The sequence below is a fragment of the Sphaerulina musiva genome, assembly GCF_000320565.1.
Source record: "Sphaerulina musiva SO2202 unplaced genomic scaffold SEPMUscaffold_1, whole genome shotgun sequence".
Classification (NCBI taxonomy): Eukaryota; Fungi; Ascomycota; class Dothideomycetes; order Mycosphaerellales; family Mycosphaerellaceae; genus Sphaerulina; species Sphaerulina musiva.
The window spans coordinates 2,820,171-2,836,411 of NW_016017383.1; the positions used below are offsets into that span (position 1 = coordinate 2,820,171).

General features: G+C 55.0%; 7 protein-coding genes across 7 annotated transcripts; 3 read left to right on the forward strand and 4 right to left on the reverse strand.

Annotated features, from left to right (window-relative positions):
- Nucleotides 1-812: 812 nt before the first annotated feature.
- SEPMUDRAFT_104458 (uncharacterized protein) lies at nt 813-1,592 on the reverse strand (the record flags this gene model as incomplete). The annotated part of the gene is made up of 2 exons (XM_016900541.1): nt 813-1,155; nt 1,513-1,592. 2 exons carry the CDS (start codon nt 1,590-1,592, stop codon nt 813-815), a joined length of 423 nt encoding a protein of 140 aa, XP_016765281.1.
- Nucleotides 1,491-5,004, forward strand: SEPMUDRAFT_146249 (uncharacterized protein). Its single transcript, XM_016903540.1, has 3 exons — nt 1,491-3,060; nt 3,142-4,595; nt 4,660-5,004. The coding sequence occupies exons 2-3, from the start codon at nt 3,156-3,158 to the stop codon at nt 4,837-4,839; spliced, it is 1,620 nt and encodes a 539-aa protein (XP_016765282.1). The 5' UTR covers nt 1,491-3,060; nt 3,142-3,155; the 3' UTR covers nt 4,840-5,004.
- Nucleotides 5,005-5,582: 578 nt separating this feature from the next.
- Nucleotides 5,583-9,391, forward strand: SEPMUDRAFT_122579 (ANTH-domain-containing protein). Its single transcript, XM_016901782.1, has 4 exons — nt 5,583-7,666; nt 7,784-8,350; nt 8,408-8,447; nt 8,523-9,391. The coding sequence occupies exon 1, from the start codon at nt 5,709-5,711 to the stop codon at nt 7,575-7,577; it is 1,869 nt and encodes a 622-aa protein (XP_016765283.1). The 5' UTR covers nt 5,583-5,708; the 3' UTR covers nt 7,578-7,666; nt 7,784-8,350; nt 8,408-8,447; nt 8,523-9,391.
- Nucleotides 7,794-9,302, reverse strand: SEPMUDRAFT_137884 (N-terminal nucleophile aminohydrolase; the record flags this gene model as incomplete). Its single annotated transcript, XM_016902856.1, has 4 exons — nt 7,794-8,215; nt 8,264-8,350; nt 8,408-8,447; nt 8,523-9,302. The coding sequence occupies 4 exons, from the start codon at nt 9,300-9,302 to the stop codon at nt 7,794-7,796; spliced, it is 1,329 nt and encodes a 442-aa protein (XP_016765284.1).
- A 413-nt stretch (nt 9,392-9,804) lies between the features above and the next one.
- Nucleotides 9,805-10,510, reverse strand: SEPMUDRAFT_24299 (uncharacterized protein; the record flags this gene model as incomplete). Its single annotated transcript, XM_016908383.1, has 2 exons — nt 9,805-10,374; nt 10,430-10,510. Coding segments are annotated over 2 exons (651 nt in total), but the record flags the coding sequence as incomplete, so codon positions are not given.
- Nucleotides 10,433-13,660, forward strand: SEPMUDRAFT_146250 (NAD(P)-binding protein). The gene is made up of 11 exons (XM_016903541.1): nt 10,433-10,464; nt 10,536-10,635; nt 10,977-11,099; nt 11,164-11,415; nt 11,528-11,736; nt 11,842-11,853; nt 11,918-11,948; nt 12,088-12,188; nt 12,481-12,781; nt 12,989-13,024; nt 13,179-13,660. Exons 4-11 carry the CDS (start codon nt 11,351-11,353, stop codon nt 13,537-13,539), a joined length of 1,116 nt encoding a protein of 371 aa, XP_016765286.1. The 5' UTR covers nt 10,433-10,464; nt 10,536-10,635; nt 10,977-11,099; nt 11,164-11,350; the 3' UTR covers nt 13,540-13,660.
- Nucleotides 13,661-13,719: 59 nt separating this feature from the next.
- On the reverse strand, nt 13,720-15,387 carry SEPMUDRAFT_129973 (uncharacterized protein). Its single transcript, XM_016902319.1, has 3 exons — nt 15,179-15,387; nt 14,506-15,117; nt 13,720-14,424 (listed from the first exon to the last, which is right to left on the reverse strand). The coding sequence occupies exons 1-3, from the start codon at nt 15,351-15,353 to the stop codon at nt 13,958-13,960; spliced, it is 1,254 nt and encodes a 417-aa protein (XP_016765287.1). The 5' UTR covers nt 15,354-15,387; the 3' UTR covers nt 13,720-13,957.
- Nucleotides 15,388-16,241: the final 854 nt, after the last annotated feature.

The window sequence follows — 16,241 nt, forward strand, 5'->3', positions numbered from 1 at the left end:
GCTGGCCCGACAGAGGGTCAAGAGGGTCAACAGGAGGCGCGAAGCTCGTGTCGGCGGCTAAGGTATGTCTGTTTCCTGCAGGTCTATATTATTAGGCATTCATATCGCGTGCCTAGTCCCACGGAATAGCAGTGATGCACCCATACACCACGGGTAATCATCGCAGGCACCAGATGATCTTCAAGAGTTGATGGCCATGGACCTGGTCGGCCTGTATGTGCCCAAAATCTGTCGGTCGCTATGGAGCGCCGCTGCGTGGGGGTGCTTGGTAGGGTGGCCAGTTCGAATTTGAGCACGAGCGCCGTGCCGTGCTCTGCTTGACCGGTCCTGTCCGCACTGTGCAGGTCGCATATCGTCGACCCGCGGATATCTCCTTTGCGGCTACTCCATCGATGAGAGCAGATTCAGCAGAAGTGAAGTCTGTGTGCTCCACTGGGGCCAGACGCCTGATTGGCGGCACCAGGCGGTTATGTGATGATGGAAGTTGCACCAATGAGAAAATTCCAGCACATGCCTTGGCTGAGATGTGTCCCTGCTCACGCTGCTACAATGAAATACCTCAAATCTAAAGGAGGTACAGCCGTGAAGTAGGAGGTACGTGGTGGCTACAGGACTGATTATACATCTCTCGAGCCGCCGAAACTATACTATCATTACAATCGTAAGGTACCTTACATACCTTATACATCCCAGGTTACCTTATCTTGAGAGTCTGGAGAAGGCAGTGAGTCGTCAGGAATGATGACTTTGCCTCCAGCCCACAGAACAGCCTGAGGCACACATGTGGCTGATGAGATACAGCAGACCTGACTTCAGGTTCTCTCAGGCAGGCCTTCTCTTGCATGAGTCATGCATGATAGAACAGCCGTTCGCTGTTGTTTAGCTTGGCTGACGGTAGGATCAGAGGTACAGGTAAGGGACATGTACCTCTGTGTGTGTAACGTCGCATCGTTCACGGGCCTTCTGGCCTCATCGTCCATCCATCCCATCTCATCCCTTCTGTCGTCCAACATGACGATGATCTGAGCATGTTCTTCTGGCGAGGCCGTGCCGTCTGGTCGTTTGTGCATCTGCGTGTGCCCCACCAGCACTGCAGAACAGACTGCCTCCTGCAGAGGTGCTCTGGTGGATGATGGTAGGGCAGCGTACATGTACCTACCTGATGTACAGGTGTGTGTACAGGTCTGTACCTACAGCCTACAGGTAGGTACATTACCTCCCTACTACCTCAGTACAACGTCAGCTAAGGTACTGTATCTGTAGGTAGGCAGACAGGCACAGGCGGCACAGCTTGACAGGATGGACACACGGACGGACGGGCAGCAGCAACTGTTGCAAGGGGTCTTCGGCTCGACGCATCGGCCCGTCCTTTCAACTTTCTTTGACAGGCACGACCGGGAGTCGCGTTATGCCTCGCGGTCGTGGTCGCGGTTGCGGTCGCCAGGCTCCACTCCTTCCTCTCCACTCCTTCTTTCCTTGATTGATAATTGATTGGGTGTCACCTTCCCTCACTCCACTGTTGCCGCCAGTGCCAGTGCCAGTGCCAGTGCCAGTGCCAGTGCCAGTGCCTCTCGCTTGACAGCCGCCTCCATCGCTTACCTTACATGCACATGACCTACGGTATTTCACTTCAGCAACTCACCTACCTCCACCACCGAGATTCACTTCAGTACCATGGTCGCCGAAAGGCCTTCGACAGAGCAGCATTGCTGCGGCAGAGAGAGGGAGATGCTCCCATTATCGAGCTGTCACATTCGATGCTGTGTCCACGATGAGCCTCTCATCGTTGGCACAATACGCATGCTACCGGCGCGCTACCAACCATATCCTGCATATGTCTCGCATATCTCTGGCATGTTGCGTGATCCGGTAAACGATTGATGCCGGACCACCCTCTCGCTGATACATTCTCGCCTGCAAATCCCGTCCGACTCCCTTTCATCCCCGCCTCGCCGCGCCGCACGTTCTGAGCACCCTCGCCATGAACACATTGCACACTGCTCCTCTCGCAATACCACTACCGGCCCTTCAAACCACTCTGCCGTCGTCCGGACAATCAGCCAACCCGCAAGCAGACCCGGGGAACACGCCGAGACGGCCCTGCAGGCGATGAACAGCCCTTGGATATGCTCTGCGCTGGCGAACGGGAAGCAGCATATCAATGCTGATGACAGGCACGAACCGAGCAATCAGCTCTTTGCAGGGGCCGGACTGAACGCACAACACTGCACTCCGCGATGCTCTTCTTGACAGGTCCGGAAGCTGTCGCCTCTTAGTGACATGCTGGATGGAGATTAGCCACTCCGGCAGCCCGTGCCAGCTATACTCCGTCCCGCGCGGAACACGCCAGTGTCCTCCTGTTCCACACGGTAGTCCTACAGGTCTATGTGTCTGCAACACATGACCGAGGCGCGGCACCTTCTGCCAGATGTCTCCCGACATTACCTGACGGCAAGTGTCAAACGCATCGCCAGCACTGTTCGTGGGTGTTCGTGGGGTTTGGTGATGAAACATAATGTACAAAGCACAGAGGACGCCCGTGGCAAAGCCCAGGCCTCTAACTCACTGTCTGTATTTCGCTAGGAGGTTGGTTTGTTGCTTCTGTTCGCTTTTGCTTCACATTGTCGGTGGCTGCTGTTTTGTCTTTTCTACTCGGTGGCCCATTCCCACTTGCATTTGCATTGCCCCCATCAGGCTCTTCACAAGAACGAACGAGATCCGGAAATCCGCCACAGATCGTTTGAAGAACCGGGCTTCCACGCCCGCAGGCTGGACGCACTACCCTCGCCACCGCGACCCGCATCGCAGACCGCACCATTCAATTCCACCTAGCGCATATCAAGCCACGACGTTCACTCACTCGTGCATCAAGCAAGCTCCAGTCGCCGAGCGCGCTAGTAGCCGCACCATCACCACCACTTTCACCGCCTTACTTGATTCATTGAACGATATTCCAGCTCGAACACCAGCGTTCCTGCCAAATCCCATCGGCATATACGTTCGCGTGCATTCGATCGGCATTGAACCAATTAGACGGACGTGCGGAACGCTAAATTCAAGGTATGTGCACTCCGAACTCATGGCTGCCGGCGGCATTCCACTGGCTGCAGCTGTGGTGTGGGCGATGCTGATAATCTGTAGAGACTGCCCGCAACATGGCCACCGCCAGCTTCGCCACCTACCACCCACACTACGCTGCCCGTCAATTCATGTCTCCGTCTTATGGGCAGTCTCAGAGTGCGAGACAATCTTACCCTCTAACACGCCACACAACATCGATGCCTCGCCCGGTGCGCGAGTCAACACCAGACGTAATGAATCACAGTCTCCAGACTCCCAGACCTGCCACTTCAACCAACTCCAGCTTTAGAAGCACCTTCTGCGATGGTAGTAGCCATTATCTCGCGACACCACCAAGTGCCGTGAGCGATCTCCCGGCATTCGACCTCTTCTCATGGCGTGACGCAAAATTCGAGTTGCCACTTGACGATCGCTATGCAAACGTCAGTGCCCCAGAATCCCCAAACAGTATGTCGAAGGTCACTGGAAGCTGTCAGGAGCAGAACTTGTGGATGAATCAAGCCGGTACCACATTCACCCCGTCTGCAGAACATCAGCCCATGATCAATCACGTCCCAAGAAACCTCCTTCTGCTGGACCCCGCCGATTGTTACTCCGGAAGTGCCTCACACGGTGGCACGCCCACCGTGTCCGTCTCTAGTCGTATCGACAACGTTTACACTACTCGCAGCCCTTCGCTTCTGGCTGTCGAAGTTGATACCTCGGAGTACGACATTGTGCAGCCCGAGCAGTGGATGTACTCAGTCACCGAATATGAAGACGATAATGCTACTTCGCCATCTTCCACCGATACTCATAGCAGCGGTCCACAGACGCCAGCGGATGCTCAGCTCAGTGCTACATTCTTCCCCTTTCAAAATAGTCAGGCCTATGATGCACCTTCCTTCGAACAGGCTCATTCTGACATTACCACCTCCTTCGGTTCTCTCTCCTCCACCTCATCTCTGCCTCGGTCGATGATTGAACAAGCTCATTGTACATCGACTGCTGCGTCCTTCGGCAATTTGACCTTCGCCTCTGTCACTTCGCCGCAAGCAGATTCATGGCCTATGCTTGATGTACATGCATCAGGAAACTACGACCCTCATACTCATGGCGCGCAGAACGCAGGCCCCGGCGTCATCTCCAGCTACGAGCGCTTCCAGGGCATCCAGCCTACTGCTGTTCAATCTGCCACTGTGCAGCCAGTCTTCCAGCCCGCGTTCGGCGGCCTTCAAGAGTTTGCTGATGCTAGCTTAGAGGCCAGCCCTGAGGCCTGCAGCGATGACGAATCTGTGTCCGAAGTCGACGATGGGTTCGGCGAGGATATGAATGACCGAGCTCTCCACGATGCTCAGGTGCGCCGCGATCGCGACAAGTACCTGCTCAAGATGAGACATGAGGGCTTCTCTTATAAAGAGATCAAGAGGAGAGGAAACTTCCGCGAGGCGGAATCCACTCTACGGGGTCGCGTGAGGGTCCTCACGAAGGACAAAGCCGATCGTGTCCGTCGACCAGAGTGGACGGAAGACGATGTAAGTCAACGCATCCGCAGGGGACTTGTTCGTCCCGCTCCATACCTTTCTGACACAGTACTAGCTCCGGATTCTTCATAGAGCTGTCACTCGATTCTCGAGCGCTCGAGGTCGTAGTGGTGCTCGTGATGGCGGTCGATTGCCATGGAAGAAGATCAGTGACTACCTTGTGCATAATGGAAGCACATACCACTTTGCAGCCGCTACCTGTGCTCGCAAGTGGAAGGAGCTGGATTCCAGATGACTTCAGCATGACTCTACCGACCGTGCATTTGTAGTGGTATAAGGTAGCGCACAGTTGCCATTGCACGAATGGCTACCTCTGAGTATAGCTTGGCTGAACATCATCGTCCGTTAAATCTCATCGAGAATGAAGGGAGAATATACATAGCTATCAAGAACAATACAGAGACCATATGATTTCATAAGCTCCCAATTCGCAGAATAGGCGCCTGTCCAACTGATTCGTGAGCGTAAGAACCAGACGGTGAGGTCGGGTGGCTCGCTCACTGACCGCGATGCATAGATGCGATGCTGTTTAGGTACAGGTATGCCGTATGTCACGGTCACGGAGGTAAGGTAAGGTACATGTAGGTAAGGTAGTAGTGCTCACCTGGAGGACCAGTGGACCTGAGGTGTTGTTGTGCCGGATCCCCGGGACGGGAAGAGCCGATGGAATGATGACGGTCGGGTCTGCAATGGCAGAGCATACATAATAATAATGTAGGTAAGGTACCAAAGAACCAAGGTACGTACCTAGTACAGTGATGGAGAATCGTCTACGACTGACCGTAGCACCCGACGTTAGGCAGCCTTAATTCATAGCTTTGCGGAAAAGTAGGTACCGTACCTACCTACCTACATACCAACTACCTGCCCACCTCAGGGACCTGCCTTCACCACGCGCTCACTCACTCACTCACTCACTCACTGCCTTCGCCACTATCGTCCGGGATTCAGCAGACCAAATCTGCCTGCAATGCTGCCGTCGACGCCGTAGCCTGCGCCGGACCACCACCCGCTCCTCCTCCTGCTCCTCCTCCTCCCCTCCGCCGCCGTCCCGCCGCCTCCGCCGCCGCCGGACACTGAACCCCCGTTGTTGATGCTCCGCTCATGTCCCTCGGAACCCACCGCAGCAATCCGGCTGTGGCAATGAGCAGCTCATTCGAGAAGAGCGTCAAGGGCGGCACCAAAGTCAAGCTCGCGCCGCCAAAGTCCAAGTATGTCGAGCACATTCTGCTGGCGACACAGTCAGGCGAGGCAGGCGTCGCCGAGGTGTTCCGCACGCTGCAAAACCGCCTGCGCGATGCGACATGGACGGTGGCCTTCAAGGCGCTGATTATCGTGCACCTGCTCATCAAGGAGGGCGTGCAGGACGTCACGCTGCGCTATCTGGCCGTGGCCCCGCGCAACAGGCTGGCCATCAACACTTTTACCGACGTGCAGACCCAGGGCCACAACATTCGCTTGTACTCCGAATACCTGCTTGCGCGCGCCCAGGCATACGAGAGGTCCAAGTGCGACCACGTGCGTGCTGGCGAAGGCCGTATGAAGCGTCTGACGGTGGAGACGGGCTTATTGCGTCAAACGGAGATTGTGCAGGACCAGGTACGCGCACTCGTCAAGTGCGACCTACTCAGCAACGATGTCGAGAACGAAATCTCCCTGACGGCGTTTCGGCTGCTGACGCGGGACCTGCTCGATTTGTACAATGTGGAAAATGAGGCAGTAATGAATGTGCTGAGCCACTATTTCGAGATGTCCAGGCCGGATGCCGAGCGCTCTATTACTATTTACAAGACGTTTTGCAAGCAGACGGAACAAGTTGTACAATATCTCAGTGTTGCGCGCCAGTACGAACACGCTACGAGACTCGAGATCCCTAAGCTGAAGCATGCGCCAACCAGTCTCGCAGCTTCGCTCCAGGAATACCTGGACGATCAGGACTTTGAGATGAACCGCCGGCGCTATCTTGCAGAGCGCGATGGGACAAAGCCGAGTACTAATGCTGCGTTGTCAAAGTCGGGTCTACAAGCCTCGAAGCCTGCACCAGCTAGTGCAAAGTCTACACCATTTGACAATATGGCGCCTAGCACGACCCTTGCTGCACCAAGCGAAGCTTCGAAGGGGCCTGCTTCTGATCTTATAGACTTCTTCGGATCTATTGAGCAGAATCAGGAGACGATGCAAACGAATCCATTCCTACAGCAGAAAGCACAGCAGTCACTGCTGCAGCCGCAAATGACTGGGTATCAATACACTCCTGTAAGTGTCGGCTATCAGCAAGAATCCCAGCCCGCTATGAACGGCTATGGGACGAGTCTCTATGGGCAACAGGAATCTCAGCCTCCACAGCAACAATTGCAGCCTCTAGAAACACAGTTCACTGGTGCCGGATTTGGTGGCTACGGGCCTCAACCGGAGCATCAGCAAATCTTTAATACCGGGTCGCAATACCTGCAGTCGCCCGCACCAGTCCAATCGCAGACAACAAATCCATTTCGTCAATCAATGATGGCTGCCGGACCTAGTCTCGGGGCAGGCACACTTCCACAGCAAGGTCTCGCCCGACATTCCACGAATCCATTTGCAAAAAGCACGTTCGCACCGATACCCGAGAATGTGCCCTCAACACAACAACAACAACAACAACAACAACAAACATCTCCTTTTGGCGCGCCCACTCAATATCAGCCTCAGGTACCACAAGCCACTGGCACCAACCCATTCGTGAGGAGAACCGCAGCTCCGGAGCAGGCCTCACCAGGGCCGCCAAATGCGCTTCAAGTGCAACCTACTGGCAGCACCAACCCCTTCCGCCAGTCGCAATTTGTGAATCAACAGTCCGGGGTGGGCTGGCAACATGGACCACAGGGCACACTCATGGGGCTCGAAAGTCTCGAGACAGTGCCCGTGTTTCCACGACCCAGCGGCGGCGGCGGACAGTTCTCTCAGCCACAACAGTCTCCGTGGGCGGTGTGAACCCTGTCGAGACCATGGTGTGTATCTCTTGCTTCGAACTTTAGCGTGGAGTTGAGCGGAAACTATATTTCCATGCCATGCTGCATAAACTAGTCCCAGTCAGCAATAGTCACGACATGTCATTATTGTACCTTACCTATTGTTCGCCATGCAAGCATAGGTAGGTTGTCACTGTCTTTTTCAGTGGCACATCAAGTCAACCATACCTAAGGTACTTTAGGACTGCACCGTCTTCTCATCCTGGAACACGCCAAAGCGGGGATGCCCATGGTCATCGATCCAGGCGCGAAAGAGACCGCCACAATTGTGGTCATAGACAATGTGGCCGTGATCATCTCGGAGTTCAATACCAATCATGCCTCCTTCCCCTTCACCCGTCTTGCCCCACCGGTCACCCGCTGATTGTTCCAGCTGGCCGTGCGGACCCGCCACAGCTGTGACTGCACTCTGCAAAGATGAGCAGGACAGGTTCGGGTTCGGGTTCGAGGAGTGATAGCGGGCAATTGCTGCTGCTGTTCGTGCCGCATTGGTTCGGAGGAAGCTATCGCCGTTGCCGGTTCCCGATATAGCTACGGCTCGTCGTTTCGGTTCATCATCATCTTCATCAGCAACAGCAGTGTAGGCGTACCCTTGTGCATCTTCTTCAGTGGGCAGTACGGAGTACTGATGGCTATGGAGGAGGAGGCTAGGCAAGCAATCTGCGAACCATGATACGGTGGGTGTGGTTGGGGGAGGTGGTGGACGCTTCTCGTGCCACTGCTCAGCCCAAAAGCCTTTGTGGGGTGGTTAGCTGGAAGAAGAAGAAGGAGAAGAAGAAGATCAAAGCTCACCTGCACCTAACGTTGGGGTGTCTCCGATTCTTCCAGCTAGCTGTAATGGAGATTAGCCTTGGTCCACGTCCAAGAGTCTCAAAGGGCTGCTCCTTTGCAGAGGATCTTCTCATACTTTGTTGGTCAAGCCGCCTGTTGACGTACAAACACAGAGCGTGCCCTCACTGTCAAGCACTACGGCTCCTACGGTACCTTGGGGCAAATAGTCTTTACCATTCCAGCTGGGATCCCGCGGACGATGTTCTCCTCGCCCTGCACTGCCATCGGTGGCGGGCAATGCGTCAGTGGTACATGACGACCTGCGCTCGTCCGCCTGTCGTCGATTCCTCTCATACGTCGCATCATCATGCTCCAGACCCAGACCTCTGCGGTGCTCGTCCCACCTTCTGCGCGACCAGAAATAACTCGGCAGGACCGATTCCAAGCCCCATTCGCGATTCAAACGGTCGCAGACTTCCCCCGCGAGCTGACAATGTCCTTGGGCCCCGCCTCCATCCTCGCCTTGCCCTCGGACCAACAACGCTCTGGCCAATTTGATGGGAGACTTGGCGTGGCGAACTTGCATCACGCCGACGCCGCGCTTGATATAGCCGCTGCTCACCATGACAGAGGCCTCAAGTTCATGTGTGCCGTCGCGGGTGAAGACGGCGCCATAGCCGGCATTGAACAGCGGGTCTTCCTCGAGGAGCGACACGGCATAGGTGGCTACGTCGAGAGCGGTTGCATGCGGCTGTTGGAGGTCCAGATGGGCGCGATGCAGAATGGATAACAAGGCATGGCGGTATTGTTGGTAGGACTTGTCTGGGAGATTGTCCCGAGTGATGTTGCCTGCTCCGCCGTGGATAATGATTCGAGGCGGGATCGGGCGGGCTTTTTCGGTTTGTGCGTACTGCATGACTGCCTGAGGTATGTATGTGACAGTAGGTAGGTAGGTAAGGTAGGTAGGTTATGTAAGTATATAGTACCCGATATTGTAGACTGTCCACTACTCCGCCCGTTGTTTGTGGAAGATGTATACCTACCTGTACCTACCTAAAGGTACCTTACCGTACACATGGAAGGTGCAGTGGAGTGTACTGGAAGGTAGCCCTTATCTACGTGCCGACATCGGCTCTCGAGTGAGATAAGGGACCTACCAACTACCTTGTGCCTCAGGCGACAGTCTCTGCCAAGCCACTCGCCCATATCCGTGCGGCCCGTGCCCTACACCTCCTACCTCTAGGAGGTAAGAGGTACTACCTTCAGGTAACTAACCTCCTACCTCTCTCACTAAGGTACCTCCTACACCATCGATCTTATTGCAATACAATAGTGAATGAGATGCGATGCCACCCATGGGCTTGGTCGAGCTCATGCCAGCCCGGCTGCTGTGCCACCGATACCAACAAGCGCCGCTTCGTTCTCTCACCGACTTCCTGCACTAGCCTCGTAAAGGAGCTCATATCATGCCGGAACATCTTCCCAGTGCGCTTGTTGGCGGGATGATCTACTTCCTTGGCGTGGCTGACGGCAGTCTGCCGCCCGAACACCATCGATCCAGCTTGGGGCCGGAGGAGACGGATTGCTCTCGAAACGGCTTCGACTTGGTCGTCCCAGGAGAACAGGTGGAAGAAGGAGGCTGCATGAACCATGTCGAACTGCTCTCTGACCAGGCCAGCAACGTCGTCGGCGAAGAAGTCACCAGAGAGGATATTGGGCCCGAGTCGATCGCGGTCCTGGAACAGTTCAAACCCAAGATCCACAAAGCCGGGCTCCAGTTCGCTGCCGTAGACGCTGGATGCCGGAGCGCCATCGTGGATGAGCTTGCGGATGTCCTGACCGAAACAACAGGCGAGATCGAGCAATTTCTCGCCACACCGCAGACGGTCCAGCACGGACTGGTAGTGCTCCGATTGGCTGATGCTGAATTCGAGAAAGTAGTAATTACCCACGCATGGATATTTGAACACCGCCCAGGCTCGGTCCCTCTGTATGGACTCCATCAGTAGCGCCCCAGACATGGCACACGGCAAATGAACATACCACCGTCCGGACGTGTGATATCAATTGGTCCTCAGGTACGCCGCTGTACTCGACCAGAATCTCGTATGCTTGCTGGCTGATACACGGATCCGCCTCTGTGAAGTAGACTTCGAGATCTGTCGACTCGGCTCCACTATCGACTGGTGTCAGAGCTTTTACCGCCATAGTCAGAGTTACGGCACGCTAAAAGATTGGTTATTGGACATGTAAGCAATTTGCCTTGCACTGATACATGTGCTATATGTAGTTCTTCGTGTCTGACATGTTGCTTCTGCACATCGAGCGACGTGTCGGATATGAAGTGCCCACCTCCCAACTTCCGCAGCACGGCCACATGTAGTAGCTCATTCTGGAGGGAGTGATGCCATTTGTAAGGGTGGAGCCCGACCACATGCAAGAGTTATGCTATAGGCTCCTAGCTGGTGGTTTGATTGCTGACTGTTACAAGCCTCGGCACTGGCGCCGCAATGCTCTCCCATGCTAATCACAGTCAGAATCGTAAGCAGACTTACGTGGCGTGTCCAGTGGAAGTAGTCAGCTGAAGCACATAGGACACGCCACTACATGGCTCTTACGCAAAGGAAATGTCCTAAATGGGAAGGCAACAAGTCAGCTTTGGGGCCACACACATGGTATGGGCGCGCATTCACACGCCATGATATAATAAGGGGTGAGAGCTAGTTCCATGGACAATTGGTCATCAGCGACAACACCGTTTACTAACCTCCACGCTGGTCCCCCCGAAACTGCATATATGCGTGGCCGCTCCCGGCTTGTTGTATAGTATCTATCCGTCATTGATCATTGATTCCCCGCCACAATCCCCAAATCGCCGGACCCGCAAGGCATCGAAAGGGTCCTCATCGACCTTCCAATAACTCCCGTTTCACGCCCTTACTACGACTACAATCTCGGAACACGATGCGAGTTTTAGTGACTGGAGGCAGTGGATACCTTGCGGGCCACATAATCGATCAGCTGCTTCAGTATGTCTGAGACACGGCGCTTGCCCCGTGACTTTGCCCCCCCCCCCCCCCCAAAAAAACATGGAGACTGTTACATACTGATGTTTCGCTCTCTCGTTGCCGCCGCGCGCAGACGAGGGCATAGCGTCGTGACGACGACAAGAACGCAAGCGAAGGCGAGCGGATTGTTGAGACGCTATGCACAACACGGCAAGGACGTGTTTGACGTGGTGATAGTGGAGGATATTGCAGTAGAAGCGGCGTTTGACCAGGCTGTGGTCTCGACGCCTCCCTTCGATGCCGTCTGTCATCCCACCTCTCCGTTTTACTTTGATGTCACCGGTAAGCAAGCAATGCATCGTTGGGAAAATGGAGAGAGAGAGAGAGAGCAATACGGGTTCGTGCGACTGGGCATTCTGCTAAGATCTTCTTGTCAATTGCTTAAAGACATTCAGAAGGGTTCGTGCCACGATCCTACACCCATGACCGGGGTGAGAGCATCGCGTGCTGACCGTTGCGACAGAATTGCTCGATCCAGCAATCATGGGAACCATGTGAGTACCTTAGTGCAACTGTGCAAGCAGCGCCAGCATGACGACAAAACGACCGCGTCGGCGACTTGCTAGGAAGCAAGGCAGGCATATGGGAACCCCCGTCTCACTGACTATCTACATACTTGTGCGACCATATCAGTGGAATCCTGCAATCCATCAAAGCTCATGCACCTACCGTCCGGCGCGTGGTGATCACATCGTCGCTCGCTTCCATGATACACCCGTGGCAAGGTGATTGGCGTAAGTCGATTGTGACTTTTTTGGAAGGGGTCGGCAGGGCTGGGCAGTACAGGGCTGGCTGGCTGGCTGTTGGTTCAAGCCAACCCCTGGCACCCCCGTTGGAGGCCCTGTCGATCACACTTGACCTGGCTGTCGGGTGTACTTCGCTTCTCGAACAGAAGAAACGCACACCCTGGAGAATATACTGGTACCCCTCATCATCATACTACGAACTACTACCACCACCACTACAACTACGACTGAGTAGGCCGTGATTGAGATGATTATTACTGACAAGATGATTCCCGAACAGCGGGCAACTGGCCAGGGCATGTTTACACCGAAGCTGACTGGAACCCAATCACTCTCGACCAAGCATTAGCTGATGTGCTCTGCGGATATCGTTTCTCCAAGAAACAAGCCGAGCAGGCGGCGTGGAACTTCCTAGCAACTGAGAGGCCCAATTTCACTCTACAGACCATTTGTCCCCCGCTCATGCTCGGTCCGACGGCGTCAGGGGATCTTTGGGAAGGCAGTCTCGCTAATGTCAACGAAAGCTTGAAACGAGTTCGCGATATCTGCTTCGGGAAGGCTAGGGCAGAAAACGAGATACCGTAAGCGATTCTTTTTTTTTTTGGTGTGCTCCCTCCCTCCCTCCCTTCCTTCCGAATATTCCCTTTTATCACATCGATTCATCACAGATTCAACACACAGATCATCAAAGGATGATGCCTGTTCCACACCATCATCATCATCATCATCATCATCCCGACCCCCCTGTCCCCGGACCCCCAGGCTGATTCGCAAAAAAACCCCTCCAGGCCCAATGGCGCTAGTTTCGTCTTCACCGATGTCCGGTATGAAAATTAGTGCGACATTTTAGCGAGAGACACTTTCTTTCTAAAAACAAAGAAAAACTCTCCGAAAGACCCAAGATAAGACCATTTGGCAAGCTTGCTTGACATCTTGCGGCCCGTCCCTAACTAACCAATCCTTTCTTTTTGTTTATAGTGACGCAGCGCATTACCACGTGTTGGCACTCGAACGGCCCGAAGAAGTGTCCGAGAGGTACTTTATCCCCACGGGTTGGTTTGCCAACGAGGATATTGCGCGCATTGCCCGGGACCACTTTCACGATCTCGCAGCAGATTGCATTCCGCTTCCCGGCACTCCCGGCGGGGGTTGGCCCCAGGATGGCATGTACACGGTTGATAACTCTCACACGCGCAACGCGTTCCCAGACTTGGTCACATTTTACTCGTTGGAGACGTGCATCGTGGACACGGTGCGCAGTCTTCTGGCCGTCGTTGCATCTGCATCTGCATCTGCATCTGCATCATCATCATCATCATCCCCGTCATTTTCATCATGACCATGGTCATCATCATCATCATGATCATTATCATCAGGTGGAATGGCTGGATGAACTTGCAAAGGGCATCAACATCATTAGGTACTACTGCACCTTAGTACTGGGGCCTGGTTCAAAGGAGGGGAGGGTGAGGAGGGGGGGTTCATAGCAAAGTCAGACAATCATCTTCACAACTCGCTTGCATTATTTTGGCCATTCAGATTTCGCACTATCCATCAAGAAATCACATGGGTCTCTTCTGCAGACCATCCCGCCGCAATTTATCCAGCCGATGCTGAGGCGCCATGGTGTGGTATATGCGCGTTCCAGGCTTCCACCTCTATCATATCTCCTTTCCCCCCGCCGGTACCCCCGTAAGTATACTCCTCATTAGGCATCACACTTCACCACAAATGGAACCACTTGTGAAACCGGGCATTCAATCCAGTGGGAAGCCCTTTCGCTCCCAGTCTCTCCATTCTTGCACAGCGTGCCGCAACGTGGCGATCAGACGGGGCAGACGGCGGGAGACGATGCCTTCGCCATCTCCCAGTGCGCCCGAATGATCGCCAGCTAGCACGGTGTAGTAGGCGGTGATCATGGCGTCTAAGTCGGGAAAACCTGCCAGTTTCGCCTGCTCGGAGACATACTTGACGCGTTCTTCCACCGACGAGCCGCTGCTGATGTGTGCCGCGGACGGTGCCAATGGCAAGTCGACCGAGGTCATGCTCGATGATCTGTACGAGTCGTTCGGGGAGTGCAGATCGGACAACGAGGCGGGGCTCAGGAAGTTCGACGGCGACTCTTCTCGACTCGTGCCCATGCTGGTCGAAGTCATGGTGCGACAGTCCTGATACGTCACGGCGTCCATGTAATCCGGCTGCGTCGCGTGAGTTCCATGCACATCTGTATAGTTTTGGGTCAGTCAGTCCATGCTCCGTCCGCCCGCTCCGGGGAACGAACACGTGATGTAAGTGAACGACTGACCTCCGAAGTAATCAAAGCACTGCGTCGGGTGATCGCCAAAGGGAGTCGAGTGTGATGGGAGATGCAGGCTGTCAAGTGCCATGCTGCTAGCGGACATGTCGTGGCGCCCACTGTTGTTGCTGAGCATGCCAAACGCGGCCATGTGGTGGTGGTGGGATGGATGAGACCGGCTGTCGACGGGGCTCAAGCCCATCATCGCGATCGTGTGATCGCGCGTGTCGTTGGGTGATGAGCTGGGCATCATGTTGGCGGCAGGTGCTCCAGAAGGGTAGCCCGTACTCAGCTGTGAGTCTCGTCTTGGCGGGAAGGTGCAGCTGTGGTCTGTCGCGGCAGTTGCCACCCGCAACGACGCGGTAGGTGACATGGATATGGATGCGCCACGTTGCTTGGCAGTGACAGCAGCAGAAGAACACGACGACGGGGCAGTCGACGCAGAAGATGAAGAAGAAGAAGCAGAAGATGAAGATGAAGCAGAAGATGATGATGATGATGATAATGATGAAGAAGAAGACGAGGTAGAACAGGAAGGTTGAAGCGGAGGGCTCGAGGAAGAGCCCTCCAGTTGTTCCACTTTGGCTTGGAGTTCTTCGACACGCGCTTTCATGCGCTGACCTACAGGCTCGATGTCAGCACATGTCTAGGCTCGACGAGGCATGTTGTTATGATAACTTACGATACGACCGCTGAGCCACGCGGTTCTGCATGCGTTTCTTCGCCTTGCGATCGGCAGTGTGCGCCCAGTCGTCGGCGCGCGCGTCAGGCTCACTGGCGTGTTCACGTTCGTAGTGCGAAGTGGCGTCGGCTTCCGCCGAGGGCACTTCGCTGACCGCACAGTGATCAGACATCATGGCCGTCGAATCGGGCTTGCTTGCGCCAGGCTCCGGAGCGGGAGAGAGGGGGGACGGAGGGGGAGGGCGCGATTGGGTCCAGGGAGAGGGGGAGCAGGCGGAGGCAAAGGCAAAGGCGGAGGCGGAGACGGATGAGTGGTTCAGGAGCAGCAGTAGGAGCAGCAGCAGCAGTCCGGGTTGGGAGATGAGGCAACGCCCGCAGAGGTAGTGGCAGTGGCAGTGGCGGTAGGTAGTAGTGACAGCAGGAATATAACAGCAGGAATAGCAGCAGCAGCAGCAGCAGCAGCAGCAGTACCTTAGTAGTAGCGGCAGTGGCAGTGGCAGTCCTCACAGGAGAAGTCGTATTATATCCGGCGTGGTAGATACATTCGGAGGTAGCTGTGTGTCGACAATGGCAATTATTGTGGTGCTGGCTGGCTGGCTGGCTGGTACGGTATCTGCATCAAAGTACCTTACCTAGGCGGGCTACCGACTAGCCTGGACGAGACTCGACTCGGTACATAGAGCCAGATAGGCAGTGCAAGCTGGAACAGTAGTGCGATGCATGGTGGCAGAAAGGGTCTGGTAGGTAGCCAGCCAGCCAGCCAGCCAGCGGCAGCGGGCATAGAGTTGACGACGAGGCAGGACTGGTTAGTAGGTAGGAACTAGCTGGGAGCAGGTCGTTGTTGCGCGTGGCTCGGTCGTGTAAGGTAGGTAAGGTACATGTAGGTAAGGTAGGTGGGCAGGTAGGTATGGGTCGCTTCTCAATGGGTGCAGTGGGACAGGATACCTTACAGGAGGACGCGCACGCGCAATGGAAGGCGACAGGATGTCACAGTCTCACAAGAGAGAGTGGAGACAGAGAGAGAGAGAGAGAGAGACAGAGAGAGAGAGAGAGGAGGGAGAACA

What these genes read in the sequence shown, in the direction of transcription:
- SEPMUDRAFT_129973 (XM_016902319.1), bottom strand. Translation starts at nt 15,353, where the DNA reads ATGATGTCTGATCACTGTGCGGTCAGCGAAGTGCCCTCGGCGGAAGCC. An exon ending in CGTGGCTCAGCGGTCGTATC is followed by an intron (nt 15,118 to 15,178) that starts GTAAGTTATCAT and finishes TCGAGCCTGTAG; the next exon opens with GTCAGCGCATGAAAGCGCGT. An exon ending in GTGCTTTGATTACTTCGGAG is followed by an intron (nt 14,425 to 14,505) that starts GTCAGTCGTTCA and finishes AAAACTATACAG; the next exon opens with ATGTGCATGGAACTCACGCG.
- SEPMUDRAFT_146250 (XM_016903541.1), top strand. Translation starts at nt 11,351, where the DNA reads ATGCGAGTTTTAGTGACTGGAGGCAGTGGATACCTTGCGGGCCACATA. An exon ending in ATAATCGATCAGCTGCTTCA is followed by an intron (nt 11,416 to 11,527) that starts GTATGTCTGAGA and finishes CGCCGCGCGCAG; the next exon opens with ACGAGGGCATAGCGTCGTGA. An exon ending in CCAGCAATCATGGGAACCAT is followed by an intron (nt 11,949 to 12,087) that starts GTGAGTACCTTA and finishes CGACCATATCAG; the next exon opens with TGGAATCCTGCAATCCATCA.
- SEPMUDRAFT_122579 (XM_016901782.1), top strand. Translation starts at nt 5,709, where the DNA reads ATGTCCCTCGGAACCCACCGCAGCAATCCGGCTGTGGCAATGAGCAGC.
- SEPMUDRAFT_146249 (XM_016903540.1), top strand. Translation starts at nt 3,156, where the DNA reads ATGGCCACCGCCAGCTTCGCCACCTACCACCCACACTACGCTGCCCGT. An exon ending in CAGAGTGGACGGAAGACGAT is followed by an intron (nt 4,596 to 4,659) that starts GTAAGTCAACGC and finishes ACACAGTACTAG; the next exon opens with CTCCGGATTCTTCATAGAGC.